Source organism: Salmo salar, chromosome 02, assembly GCF_965601325.2.
Source record: "Salmo salar chromosome 02, fSalSal1, whole genome shotgun sequence".
Taxonomy (NCBI): domain Eukaryota; kingdom Metazoa; phylum Chordata; class Actinopteri; order Salmoniformes; family Salmonidae; genus Salmo; species Salmo salar.
In genome coordinates, this window is record NC_138292.1 from 52,283,142 (window position 1) to 52,298,134 (window position 14,993).

The 14,993-nt window shown below is 43.7% G+C and overlaps 1 protein-coding gene across 2 annotated transcripts; it reads right to left on the reverse strand.

Annotated features, from left to right (window-relative positions):
• Positions 1 to 326: 326 nt before the first annotated feature.
• Positions 327 to 13,660, reverse strand: LOC123732876 (uncharacterized). Of its 2 annotated transcripts, none has more exons than XM_082964463.1 (8): positions 13,301 to 13,660; positions 12,564 to 13,115; positions 11,907 to 12,168; positions 11,428 to 11,560; positions 11,124 to 11,229; positions 10,577 to 10,812; positions 4,111 to 4,269; positions 327 to 3,359 (listed from the first exon to the last, which is right to left on the reverse strand). In XM_082964463.1, the coding sequence occupies exons 1-8, from the start codon at positions 13,439 to 13,441 to the stop codon at positions 3,209 to 3,211; spliced, it is 1,740 nt and encodes a 579-aa protein (XP_082820589.1). In that variant the 5' UTR covers positions 13,442 to 13,660; the 3' UTR covers positions 327 to 3,208. The 2 variants fall into 2 exon arrangements, with proteins under 2 accessions (XP_082820589.1, XP_082820588.1); XM_082964462.1 differs by having other exon boundaries at positions 11,428 to 11,596; positions 13,301 to 13,659.
• Between the last annotated feature and the right edge of the window lie 1,333 nt (positions 13,661 to 14,993).

Sequence of the window (14,993 nt, forward strand, 5' to 3'; positions counted from 1 at the left end):
ACATGTTGGGATGTGGCTCCCTCTAGTGGTACTTTTCCATATAGACTTACCCACACTCCAGGGTTTCGACCAGGGTTTTATGTTAATGTCAGCTCTAAAGACTTATGGTGACGGCATCAACAATCTTTGCATCATTCAAGTCTGTTGCTTTGTGAGAAGGTTTTAAAGTTCACAGATAGCCATTGTTATGTAAAAAACAGCTGAAAAGAACACAGAGCATTGCCTTGGCCCCAAATGAGAGCAGGGATCCATGGGTAAAATACTGGGGTAAATCCTGTATGTAAATGCACCATTAGAAGCTGGATGTAGAAACCAATGGTATAAACTCTGGGTGGTCGTGGTTGTGAGGCACCATCTTTTACTTGAGCATTATTTAGGTCACTGTAAACAAGGGCAACAAAGCCCAAATCCTGTGATAATCAAACAAAACAGAAAATACAACAACCACTGTTGTAATGTGTGGCGGAAAGAAGCATACATTATTTTTGTCCCCACTAGTGACTACCCTTTTCCACTTGTGCTCTAACTAGCTATCCCCCTTTCCCTTTCTTTAAATATTCTCATGAATGGATTTCACATGAATTCTTGGTTATTCCCATCTATGCAAATGGTATGTCTGGCATCTAGTGGTGTTTTGCAGTATGACTGGAGTCCTGTCTATCTCTAACATGCTGACCAGACCAGTTGCAAAATAAATGAACACATACATGTTATTCAATCATTGCACGTGCGCAAGCATCTGCTTAGCCAGGTGCTAAAATAGAACTTGGTTCTATTTGTGACACTGGATGCGCTTCAAGTCCTGTATCTTCCATCTCCTCATTTGTTTTTAGGAGCATATATCAAATCAAATTTCAAATCAAATTTATTTATAAAGCCCTTCTTACATCAGCTGATATCTCAAAGCGCTGTACAGAAACCCAGCCTAAAACCCCAAACAGCAAGCAATGCAGGTGTAGAAGCACGGTGGCTAGGAACAACTCCCTAGAAAGGCCAGAACCTAGGAAGAAACCTAGAGAGGAACCAGGCTATGAGGGGTGGCCAGTCCTCTTCTGGCTGTGCCGGGTGGAGATTATAACAGAACATGGCCAAGATGTTCAAAGATGACCAGCAGGGTCAAATAATAATAATCACAGTGGTTGTCGAGGGTGCAACAGGTCAGAACCTCAGGAGTAAATGTCAGTTGGCTTTTCATAGCCGATCATTCAGAGTATCTCTACCGCTCCTGCTGTCTCTGGAGATTTGAAAACAGCAGGTCTGGGACAGGTAGCACGTCCGGTGAACAGATCAGGGTTCCATAGCCGCAGGCAGAACAGTTGAAACTGGAGCAGCAGCACAGCCAGGTGGACTGGGGACAGCAAGGAGTCATCAGGCAAGGTAGTCCTGAGGCATGGTCCTAGGGCTCAGGTCCTCCGAGAGAGAGAGAAAGAGAGAGACAGAGAGAGAGAGAGAAAGAGAAAGAGAAAGAGAAAGAGAGAGAGAAAAAGAGAGAGAGAAAGAGAGAGAGAGAAAGAGAGAGAGAAAGAGAGAGAGAGAAAGAGAGAGAAAGAGAGAAAGAGAGAAAGAGAGAAAGAGGGAGAAAGAGAGAGAGCGAAAGAGAGAAAGAGAGAGAGAAAGAGAGAGAGAGAGAGAGAGAAAGAAAGAGAAAGAAAGAGAGAGAGAGAGAAAGAAAGAAAGAATTAGAGAGAGCATACTTAAATTCACACAGGACACCGGATAAGACAGGAGAAATACTCCAGATATAACAGACTGACCCTAGCTCCCCGACACATAAACTACTGCAGCATAAATACTGGAGGCTGAGACAGGAGAGGTCGGGAGACACTGTGGCCCCATCCGACGATACCCCCGGACAGGGCCAAACAGGCAGGATATAACCCTACCCACTTTGCCAAAGCACAGCCCCCACACCACTAGAGGGATTACTTCAACCACCAACTTACCATCCTGAGACAGGGCCGAGTATAGCCCACAAAGATCTCCACCACGGCACAACCCAAGGGGGGCACCAACCCAGACAGGAGGATCACGTCAGTGACTCAACCCACTCAAGTGACGCACCCCTCCTCGAGACGGCATGGAATAGCACCAGTAAGCAAATTGATATAAAACATCCCCACTAAATGTTTTTAAATGCTCACGAATTTCTACAAAATGAGCACAAATTTATTTTAAACATGGCTACAAATTATGAAACGAGCTCACGAATTGTAAAACGTCCACGTACTGTAATATACATCCACTATACTTTTAGTTTTGGATGTTATGATGATATTCCCTGGAGGTCGGGGCCCACAGGGCAGGTGCCCTGCGTGCCCATTCGGTAATCTGGCCCTGATCATGAAATTAAACTACAGGTATTGTTGTTACACATCCTCACACTGTCTTGGAGGATAAAACTGAGACTGTAGCCAGCTTCCATTTTACCTAATTTTATTGTCCAAAGAATGTTCTCATAGTCCAGAAGCATTGGATGAAAATCCACAATGTTGGTGCCATACAGGAGCACTGACCAATCTGCCTCCAAAAGAGGACTGCTGGTTTTGAGGATGGTGTGGAGGTCAGTGGTTGATGATCTGAGCACCCCCTGAGATGGTGAGTATGGTTTCAGTAGACCACTATTGAGCTGGTAGATCAGATAGGAGCTTCGAGGAAAGGTCATTTAGTGCTTTGAATGTGGTTCATATTGCCTTATAGTGAATTCAGGACTTGGACAGGGAGTCGATGCAGCTTAAAGATGCATTTACATGGGGGTTTGGATGATAGTGTCAAATTTCTTAGAATGAGCGAAAATATTAGAGTTTGGGGACTGGAGGGGATAATAGTCAAGTTGGGAAATGTGCAAATATTTAGATACAAACATATAGTCAAGTTGGGGATTATTCAGATATTCCTGTTGAAAAAGAGAAAAGACAGAAAGATATAATCTTACAGTATATTAAATTCATCCCATTGGGCCAAAACTGGTTGAATAAACGTTGTTTCCACCTCATTTCAACAACAACAAAAAAATCTATGTGATGACGGTGAATCAATGTGGAAAACACAATTGGATTTTTTTCACCCAACTTTTAACCAACATTTTTGGTTAATTTCACATTGGTTGATTTCCCAAATTTAAATCAAAACTAGACATTGAACTGATGTCTGTGCCCAGTGGGATTGGAGTTCTGTAATCATATCAGCTCATTTGTCATACTTCTTCTAATCATCCAGAGAGAATGTACCTTTCTTTGAGGTTAACCTTTGAGATGACCTCCCTCAAGGATTCTCGCTCTTTCCTCGGAGCGAATTTGTCCCACATTTTACCAAAGTCGCCATTGGGGGCCACGTTTCTCAAGATATTGCGACCATGATGCCTGTGGACAAAGATATTACTATCATCTTAAACGTGCAACATATCAAATAATTTCTCCTGTCTGTGATTAAAAACAGTACTCAAACGATGGCAACCTGAGAAAAAAATATCCCATCAAAATAAGACATACATTAGGTCGAATTTGCAAGAGGGTCGAGAGCCGTGCGTCCTGCGAAACACAACCCAGCCAAGCCGTACTACTTCTTGACACAAAGCCCGCTTAACCTGGAAGCCAGCTGCACCAATGTGTCGGAGAAAACACCATACACCTGGCGACCGTGTCAGCGTGCATTGGTCACCACAGGAGGTCGCTAGTTGGCGATGGGAGAAGAACATCCTTTGGCTTCGGCTAAGCTTTTGGCTTTTTAACTTTCAAACCCACATGAGTGCCTGGACTTGGATTTTCCTATGCCACGTAGCACTTATTTGCGTTTATAATTTTTCCTATTTGTTTTCAATTACTATTCCCCTCCAAGAGAACCTGTGGTTGTTTTGGAATACCTAAAATCCGCAATTCAATCCATGACACCCTTTTAGCATAGATGCTGTAGACAGCCGACAATGTGGCTTTTAAAGGCAATTTCAATTTGTATTCGTGGTAAATGCTGCAGATGTCGACTCAAGAGTAAATTACCTTTACAAGCTGCATTGTCGGCGATCTAGTGCTATAGCGAGCCATGGATTGAATCACGGCCTAAATTAAGGCCGGCCATTATGTTTAAGCAAGCTACTTTACAGGAGGAACATCCCACCTGACTTCCTGTGCAGGGTCCACAGCCAGTTTACTGACGGCAATCAAGAAACGGTCAGTGAGGTCTTTCTTCCCCGACAGGAGACGAGCCATCCCCATGACCTCAGCCAGTCTCTCCAGGTGCTGAGCAGTGCAGCTCCTCACCGCAGCGTTACGGTGGCTGAGGAAGGAAAAACAGAGCACATCAGTTACATGTCATAGAGATACATGAGTTAGGAGACGAATGATAATGGATTGTATTGATGAAGTCTCATCGATGGATCAAAATGTTCAGTAAGACTTTATATTAAAGTCCCTTAATATACCATTTATAAACTGTTTGTGAAGAGTTCAATTACCATTTATTAATCATTATTCCTACATTTGTAAATGTCAATGAGAAATCTATAAATAGTTATTTACACATTTATAAACGCTATTTTAAATGATTTGTTCATGATTTATCAGATAATTAATAAGGTATTTGATCATAGTGCCTTGTATATGATTTCATAATGTTAAATACCTTCTTGCTAGTCAATGTCAACTCATTGCCTATAAATAAATATACATATTTATAAATGTATTTATATTCCAGCCCAGGCGCAATTTCGATGTTGGTCACTAGATGGCAGCAGTGTCAGTGCAAAGTTTTAGACTGAACCAATGAACCATTGTATATCTGTTCAAAATGTTGTATCAAGACTGCCCAAATGTGCCTAATTGGTTTATCAATACATTGTGCACTCTTCTCAAACAAATAGATTGATATTCTTTCACTGTAATACCTACTGTAAATTGGACAGTGCAGTTAAATTAACAAGAATTTAAGCTTTCTGCCCATATCTGTCCTGGGAAATGTTTTTGTTACTTACAACCTCATGCTAATCACATTTGCCTACATTAGCTCAACCGTCCCGCGGGGGGGACACTGATCCCGTAGAGGTTTAATATCATAATGTTTCTTAAGACCTGCCTAAATGAAAACATGTGAATATTTGTGATGGTGTATATTAAATTGATTGACTTTGTAGTGTGGTAGTATTTGATATATAACTATTTATACATTAAAATGTTTATCTTTTACGCTATAAAGATACTTAAAATATGCAAGCAAGCATTAGGCAATGAGTTGACATTGACTAGCAAGAATTGGACTGAGAGTGGAAAGGTATTTAACATTATGAAATCATATACAAGGCATTAACAAACATTACAATGCAATACCTTATGCATGATCAGAGAGGGAGAGAAGTCATAGCCTGAAAGGCCATGCCCCAAGAGTCGCTGGGGTGGAGAGAGAGAGAGCGTATCTCACTAGCGCAGGTCAGGAACAAAGAAAAAGAGAGAGACAATGAATCTAAGACTCTTAAAAGCCTCTGAGTTGTTAAAATAAAACAATGTGAGTTGTTAACCAATATGCTACTATAAAAGTGAACTTCCAATCAGATATCAGACCTACAGATGTAAACACAACTGAAACTCTGCTACCCAGAGTGGTAACGAGAGGGTTGGCGAGATAATTGAAATTATAAACCGGGTGGTTCGAGCCCTGAATGCTGATTGGCTGAAAGCTGTGGCGTATAACCTACCATTTGGTTTTGAAATATTGAAACCAAACCATATGATTTGAATGAAGTATTTAAGTAAACAACAGGAAAAGGTGACTGTAAGAAGCACTCATAATTTCAAATAGGCTACATGTCGTATTAAACAGCATATAAACACTCTAAATAGGTCAGGAGTCAGACATGTAGCCTAATATGAAATGTATTTGTAGTAGAATTAAAATGGTTATTCCATCAAACTTCAAATTATTAGAATAGTACACAACGCAGAACAGAACAACCAGGTTCAGGGCCAAAGCCCTTCCAAGTTCAGACAGAAGGGGGAGTCAGATCACTTTGATCGCCAGGAACTTTACTTTTGGTGTCCATTTTTAATTGTTGCGCTACTGGTGCTGCCTGTTGATGTTAGGTGGGCAGTTACAGTAGCTGAATGATGTTAACATCTTCGGGTTTTGTTTCATTAAATATATTTTATTTCATCTGGGTGCTTGCTTCACCTACTAACACCCTGGTACTATCCGTAGCTGCCGTTCTCCTCAGACCGAGAAAACACTGAGAAAGGTGTGTCTTGCTGTAGATATTGTTATAAGGGAATGTGAGACTTTAGAAACATGTAACTTTCAGAGTTTTATTGTTGTTATTAATATAGTTTACAGAGTGCTAAAAGTGCTGCTGTTGCTAGCTAGCATGCCTTTCTGTGATGCAGACGGTTAGCTGAGCTGGTGCGGGCGTTGCATTATGGGAGATGTAGTTTGGTCCTCTAAGGTCTGAATGGGATAGAGGCGATTTCACGTTGTAACTTGTTTGTGCTGCAGTGTTTTTTGTAAATTAGTTGTTTTATTTTGGTACTGTCAACACTATGGCGCACACACGCAGCCAGTTTGGGTTCCGTGTAAGCTCAGCATTTACACAACATTTTGTTGTATTAAATCGTTATAGTCTATAAATTGCACATACATGCTGATTGACTTACTTAGAATTAAATACAAATTAAATGAAAAATGCCTCATTAGGCTCAGTCTACAGTGCCTTTGAATTTATTTTTAGAAACATGAGTTTGGCCAGAGTCTGTAGCTTCAGGCTCATGTGATTGTGCCTGGAGAGCAGGCCAGCCGCAGAGAATACACTCTCAGCTCTTGCAGAGCCACTTGGGATGCTAAACACCGTTTGGGCCACTAATACCAGGCTGGGCAGGGATGCATAGTTATTTTTATTTTGTTCTGTAGGTAGGCCTAAAGGATTTTGGTTGAAATATCTCTATGAAAACAGAATGCTCCTTGAAAGACGTAATAGAGTTAACATGCCCTCAATGATGGCCTAATGTATAGATAATAGAAGGAAAATTAACTGAACTTTTTAGAGATTATTTTTTGTTCATAAATAATGTGCTAAAATGACACACTTAGCTAGCTACCCACCTCGTTCCTTTCTGTTAGCATGTACACGTAGTAAGTACATGCTTTCGGGATACCTGTCTTTTCATTCTTTAGTTGTGGACACTACATAACCACACTCCCTCTCTTGCTCTTGGTCCTCATCTTTGTAAGTCACCTTGATTTTTCACCTGTGTGTTTTATCAGCTTCTTTATGAAGATATTTAGAATATTAGATGACAGTAGCTAAAGCAAGGTGCTATAGCAGCACACAAGTAGACTACAAATGCATGCTGGGCCGGGCATGCCTTGAGCTTGTAAAATGAGTGCTACTGGAGCACTACTGGAGCGAAATTGAAGGGGGCGAGAAAGCCGAAGCCCCAGCCTCTGGGAAACTTGCTCCACGATCCAGTCAAATAGGGCAAGCTCCACTCCTCACTCTGCTCACATACTCTGGCATGGCCACACCCTAAGTGGGACTGACTGTGCAGCTATCTGTATCTCAGTCAGACTTATCGCTTTGGAGCCTATTTGTGCTCTGTTCTAACAAATCTCGCTGCGCATCATGTAGAAATGACCTAGTCTGATCATGCTCTTTTTCAAATGCTTGAAGTTCTGCTTCCAATTGCTCTATGTTGCACTCTGATTTCCTCTGGGAAGTTCATCAGTAGTTTGCTGTGTTGCTATTAGTTTTTCCCCGAGTAAAAGCGCAGCAAGCTTTAGAATGAACATTCTCTTGTATTTTTTCTTATGCTTGTCAATAGACTGAGTATACAAAACATTAAGAACACCTTCTCTTTCCATGACAGACTGACCAGGTGAACCCAATTATTGATGTCACTTGTTAAATCCAATCAAATGTATTTATATAGCCCTTCTTACATCAGCTGATATCTCAAAGTGCTGTACAGAAACCCAGCCTAAAACCCCAAACAGCAAGCAATGCAGGTGTAGAAGCATGGTGGCTAGGAAAAACTCCCTAGAAAGGCCAAAACCTAGGAAGAAACCTAGAGAGGAACCAGGCTATGAGGGGTGGCCAGTCCTCTTCTGGCTGTGCCGGGTGGAGATTATAACAGCACATGGCCTAGGTGTTCAAATGTTCATAAATCCACTTCAATCAGTATAAATGAAAGGGAGGTGACAGGTTTAATAAGGATTTTTAAGTTTTGAGACAATATGGACATGGATTGTGTATGTGTGCCATTCAGAGGGTTAACTACCTTGTTCAGGGGCAGAACAACAGATTTTTACCTTGTCAGCTCGGGGATTCGATCTTGCAATCTTTCAGTTACAAGTCCAAACCGCTAACCACTAGGCTACCTGCTGCCCCAATAGAATAATAGAATAGAATAAACTCAAATTTAGTCCAAAGTATCTGTAAGATATATCACATCGGGGTCACCATTTACTGTAGTGTCGAATTACAGGAAATTAACTTTAATATGCACATGTTTCTCTCCGCAGTCAAGCCATAATTGTTGGGAACCCGCTTGGTGGGGGGGCCTCCCAACCAAATCTCCCCAAGAGGCTAAAGAGGCTAGAGCCGGCCCTGCTCTGGAGCATCACTTTCATATAAAGTGTTAACAAATGTTGTCGTGTAGTGATGATACACATCCACTGCAAATTAGGTCCGGGACGATACCAGTATCCAAAACACGAAGTGGATAAAAGTTCTTTAGGAAAACAGACGTAATGTTGGAAACAAATATCATTATGTTGTCATCCTGAGTAATATTTATTTATTTTCCAAGCTGTATCAGACAATATTTTACATACAGCAGGTTTTTAAAGGACCAAAGAGTGAGATCTGCTATGCGTTTTCATTTTTGCCATTGAAAATATATTGCAATACTGGTATTGTCCCGGCCCTAATACAAATTTTCAATCTGTCACTGGCCCAGGCGGTTGTCCCTACGTGCTTCAAGACCGCAACCATTGTGCCAGTGCCGCAGCAGTCGACCGCATCAAGCCCGAATGACCTCCGACCTGTTGCACTCACCCCCACGATCATGAAGTGCTTCGAAAGACTGGTTTTGGCCTACCTTAAGTCCTGCCTCCCTCCAACACTGGATCCCCACCAGTTTGCCTACCGACCGAACAGGTCTGCAGAGGACGCCATCTTCACAGCTTTACACTCTTCCATGACAAAACCAACACCTATGTGAGAATGCTGTTCATAGACTTTAGCTCAGCATTCAATACGGTCATTCCCTCTAGGCTGGTCACCAAACTCCATGACCTAGGGATCAGCCCCTCTCTCTGTAACTGGACTTTGGACTTCCTGACCAACAGACCCCAGTCTGTCAGGTTAGACGACTTCACCACCTCAACCCTGAACCTGAACACTGGTGTGCCGAGCCTCTTCCTGTACTCCCTCTTCTCCTACGACTAAGTTTCTGTACACGGTATCAACACCATCGTCAAGTTCGCAGACGAAACCACGGTGGTAGGTCTGATCAGTGACAATGACGAGTCAGCCTACAGGGAGGAGGTCAAGCACCTGGCTGCATGGTGCGCTGACAACAACCTGGCCCTCAATGCAAAGAAAACCAAGGAGCTCATAGTGGATTAACAGGAAGTCTAAAAGCCGCAGCCACGCCCCAGTTCTCATTGATGGCACTGAAGTGGAGCGTGTGCCCAGCTTCAAATTCCTGGGTGTCTACATCTCCGATGACCTCTCCTGGACCCGCAACACCTCAACCCTAGTCAAGAAGGCGCAGCAGCGCCTGTACTTTTTGAGGAGGCTGAAGAAGGCCTGCCTGTCTCCCAAGATCCTGGTGAACTTTTACCACTGCACGGTCGAGAGCAATCTGACTAACTGCGCCACAGTGTGGTTTGGCGGGTGCTCCGTGGCTGACCGGAAGGCCCTGCAACGGGTGGTGAAAACCACCCACCACATCACTGGTGCCCAGCTATCGGAGACCTCCAGCGCATCAGGGACCCTTCACATCCATGCCACAAACAAAAGGTACTGCCTCTCAGGGACCTTGTTGCACTACTCTCTTTGTCCATTTCACAGTACTACTGGACTCTGACATTGCTTTGCAAAATCTGATTAAGGACATAATTCAGATGTACATGTATATGTCTACCTCGGTAACCTCATTGCTGCTCTCCCTGCATTTCAGTTGCATGCCTCCTTGCACTTTCAATTTGCCTTCATTGCACATTTAGACTTGCCATTTGCCTTCATTGCACATTTATACATCCCACTTAATAACGTACTTAGTTATTTTACTTTTTACTACATTTTCTGCACTCTTTTATTTGCACTTCTGGTCAGATACTAACTGCATTTCGTTGTACTTGTTCAATGACAATAAAGTTGATTCTAATCTAATGTGTGGTATACTTAAGTGAGCAGTGACCATTTTGCACCAGAAAGTTCACTACATATCAATTATCTATTGCATTGTCACATCAGGTCCGTTTGGAGTGAATCCTAACTTCCATTCGAGTCAACCTTTCAATGTGAGACAAAGTGAACATTTGTGGAAGTCCGGATCTACCCCTTAGTGAGTGTTAATTGACCCCTCTCCCTCTTTACCTCAGCCCACCGACCAGCAGGGCATTCATGACACGGGTAGGGGTGCAGCTCTGCACCATGTGACCCAGGGCAAAGTTGGCTGCCTGCCGGATGAAGTTGTTGGCCTCGCTGGCTTTGTGCAGCAGCACGCGTGCCGTCCCCTCCACCTCACTGTCCATGGCCCTCTGGAGGTGAACGTACATGTCACCCAGTGTGGCCATGGCAGCACAGGACACTGCAGAGCGCAGGTTCTTCACCTGAATCATAATAACACGCACAGGACCAGCTATTAATGTTGAGCAGTACAACCCACGAACATCAGAAACATGACACAATCATTTGGCTTGTTCTCCAAATGTAGCAGATTTACATTTACATTTACATTTAAGTCATTTAGCAGACGCTCTTATCCAGAGCGACTTACAAATTGGTGCATTCACCTTATAATATCCAGTGGAACAACCACTTTACAATAGTGCATCTAAATCTTTTAAGGGGGGGGTTAGAAGGATCTGAACTGTCAGATTTGTGCAGATGAATGAATAGGGCAGTGAATGAATAGAGCTACCTCATTTATAATGGCAAGGCAGATATCATGGAGTTTAGGCATCAGTATGTCCATGTGGTTCTGAGCCATCACACGGAGAGAGGTCAAGCCCTCGATCTTCTTCTCCCTGCAAGTCAGTGAAAGAAACGTAAGCAATTTCCACAACATTTTCCAAAAACATTATAAAGATGTTCATCAATTAGGACTCTGGTCTCTTAATTTCAGAAGTTTCTACGCTCTGTAGCTCAAATCTACATTTCCAAGGACACTACACTGTGCTTCCTTTAGCCTAGCTCCATTGGTCTTGTCTACAGTGAATGCTCACCAGTCATCAGAGGCAGAGTGGAGCAGCTTGAAGGTCTTAGTCAGGGCCTGCTCTGGGTTGGACAGGGGCTGCAATCTGGCCTGGTCCTGACTTTTCTTTATTTGGCCCTTTGGCTCACTGGCTGCCTTCTTGTCTATGGGTTGACAGCAGACATCTATCTCTCTGTGAACTGTATGTATGTATTTATGCATTTACTCATTTCCATATCTGTTTGTAGCTTTTAACACTAGAACATCTTAGTTCATTATGATATCATTTTAAATTTAGCACACATTTTTTGGTGCTCACCCTGCTCAGAAGCAGGGTCTAATTCGCCTTGAGCAAAGGTTATCTCACTGTGCAACAGGCAAAGCAAGTGTGGAAAAATGTCTTAGCCCTGGGCTAAAGCCATTTGTGTCCCTTCCCTTCCTACTATCAGTCTACCTAGCTTCATCTCCCTGTCTAATTTAAATTAGTGTGAGTACATGAGAGGGACTGACCTGAGCCGGTGTCAGCCTTTTGCAGGCTAAGGAACCTTGTAGGCCGAGGCAGTTTGCTCCTGGGCTTGGTAGGGGGGGGAGCAGGCCTGGGTGGACTGTCACGCGACTTTACCGGGGTCCCAACATCCAAGTAGTCACGGAGCTCCGCAGGGGTGTTCATATCCACTGAGCTCAGGCTTCCCAGAGAGCTGGTGGCTATTTCCCCCATGGACATGGCCGAGCCAAAACTTCTCCTGCCCATGGCCTTCACCTCATGTACCACCTTTGGCGTAGACCAGAAAAGAATGCTCCCATCATAGAAATGCATATAGAACTAGTATATACATAAACTAATACACAGAGATCCTTAATTCTAGGATCTATTCTATCATGCCGTCAAAGAGAGTATCCTTTCTAACCTGTACCCCCGCACACTGTACCCCCTCAACTAACCTGTACCCCCGCACACTGACTCGGTACCGATACTCCCTGTATATAGCCTCGTTATTGTTATGTCATTGTGTTACTTTTATTATTATTATTATTATTGTTTACATTAGTTTATTTGTTAAATATTTTCCTAACTCTTCTTGAACTGCACTGTTGGTTTCACAGTATGGTCTACACTTGTGTTTTCACAAATTTTCACATTTACAATAAATTGAAAGTCCATCCTACCTTCCAGGCCTCCTCCTTCAGGTGAGCCTCGATGTCCCTCACCTCCTCCATCAGGTCAATGGGTCCGTTGTTGTCAGCACAGCCCTGGTCCAACTGGACTTTCAGGGCTTTGACTCCCCGCCTGCCCTTCTTCTTCTTGCCCCTCTTGGAGGGAGCTCCAGTGGGAGGGACGGGAACAGGCCGCACGCTACTGCTGCTGAATGACTTATTTACCTGGATGGACTCCAGAGAGTGAGATCCGGGTCGAACTTGGGCTCCGTCCACCCCCACCACGTTCTTCAGTGGGGCCAGAGCTATGTGTTCAAGCCTTCGTGGCAAAGGCCTCGGTGGAGCTTTCGGCCGCGGAATGCACTGAATAGAGGGGACGAAGTGGTGCGCGAAGGTGCTGCCAACCCCGATGAGAGCAGTCCGGACATAATTCTCATGGATAGCACTTATCTTTCTTTGCTTTCCTTCCATGGCCTCTCTCTCAGCTCTCTGCATCTGCAGAAGTCTGGCATCACTGATGAAGCCCCGATGGCCCTCTGGGATTGGGTAGCTCTCCTGATAGCCCTGGATCACAATGGTATAGTATGAAATGAATAGCAGAAGTGAAGTAGTCAAAATAGTTTCTACAGTGTGTCATATAAAGCTTTTAAGCTAAAGATGTTATGGATGTAGGCCTACTGTATGTCTATGAAACCACAAAATAAACAGTGATATTTTTGAAAAACGTTTGAAATACTGATGAGCCTTACAAAACTTGAAAACCTGTCCTGGTCATCCTGTTGGTTTAAAGCCATGTTTTGCTTCCTCAAGTTTTCGATGACGCTCCTCATCTGAGAGTTCTCCTTCTGGAGTTTGTCAAACTCACTTGATTTTCTTCCTCGATAAGCCATTGATAATAAATGTTAACACTCTCAAAATAAGAACTTAACCTATCTCTGTGAGAGAACTATCATGAAATGTTGCTTGTCAGATGGAACCAGCAATGATATCATGGCAAGGATTCCGTTACATTGTGATGTCATAATGGGGTCTGTTGACAGCACTGAGCACATCAGCACATGGTGAACATTCATGAAAGCTTTTTGATTCCCATATAAAATCATAAATGTGTGATGAATTTGTAAATATATATATATATATATATAAACTCAGCAAAAAATAAACGTCCCTTTTTTTAGGACACTGTCTTCCACAGATAATTCGTAAAAATCCATGTAACTTCACAGATCTTCATTGTAAAGGGTTTAAACACTGTTTCCCATGCTTGTTCAATGAACCATAAACAATTATTGAACATGCACCTGTGGAACAGTCATTAAGACACTAACAGCTTACAGACGGTAGGCAATTAAGGTCACAGTTATGAAAACTTAGGACACCAAACAGGCCTTTCTACTGACTCTGAAAAACACCAAAAGAAAGATGCCCAGGGTCCCTGCTCATCTGCGTGAACGTGCCTTAGGCATGCTGCAAGGAGGCATGAGGACTGCAGATGTGGCCAGGGCAATAAATTGCAATGTCCGTACTGTGAGACGCCTAAGACAGCGCAACAGGGAGACAGGACGGACAGCTGATCATACTCGTAGTGGCAGACCACGTGTAACAACACCTGCACAGGATCGGTACATGCAAACATCACACCTGCGGGACAGGTACAGGATGGCAACAACAACTGCCCGAGTTACACCAGGAACGCAAAATCCCTCTATCAGTGCTCAGACTGTCCGCAATAGGCTGTGAGAGGCTGGACTGAGGGCTTGAAGGCCTGTTGTAAGGCAGGTCCTCACCAGACATCACCGGCAACAGCGTCGCCTATGGGCACAAACCCACCGTCGCTGGACCAGACAAGACTGCCAAAAAGTGCTCTTCATTGACGAGTCGTGATTTTGTCTCACCAGGGGTGATGGTCAGATTCACGTTTATCGTCGAAGGAATGAGCGTTACACCGAGGCCTGTACTCTGGAGCGGGATCAATTTGGAGGTGGACGGTCCGTCGTGGTCTGGGGCGGTATGTCACAGCATCATATGACTGAGCTTGTTGTCATTGCAGGCAGTCTCAACGCTGTGTATTACAGGGAAGACATCCTCCTCCCTCATGTGGTACACTTCCTGCAGGCTCATCCTGACATGACCCTCCAGCGTGACAATGCCACCAGCCATACTGCTCGTTCTGTGCATTATTTCCTACAAGACAGGAATATCAGTGTTCTGCCATGGTTAGCAAAGAGCCCGGATCTCAATCCCATTGAGCACGTCTGGGACCTGTTGGATCGGAGGGTGAGAGCTAGGGCCATTCCCCCCCAGAAATGTCCGGGAACTTGCAGGTGCCTTGGTGGAAGAGTGGGGTAACATCTCACAGCAAGAACTGGCAAATCTGGTGCAGTCCATGACGAGGAGATGCACTGCAGTACTTAATGCAGTTGGTGGCCACACCAGATACTG

Excerpts from the sequence above, each read along its gene's own strand:
- LOC123732876 (XM_082964462.1), bottom strand. The coding sequence starts at position 13,441 with ATGGCTTATCGAGGAAGAAAATCAAGTGAGTTTGACAAACTCCAGAAG. Across the intron at positions 13,116-13,300 it reads AGGACAGGTTTTCAAGTTTT|GGCTATCAGGAGAGCTACCC; the intron begins GTAAGGCTCATC and ends ATTGTGATCCAG. Across the intron at positions 11,230-11,427 it reads CACTCTGCCTCTGATGACTG|GGAGAAGAAGATCGAGGGCT; the intron begins GTGAGCATTCAC and ends ACTGACTTGCAG.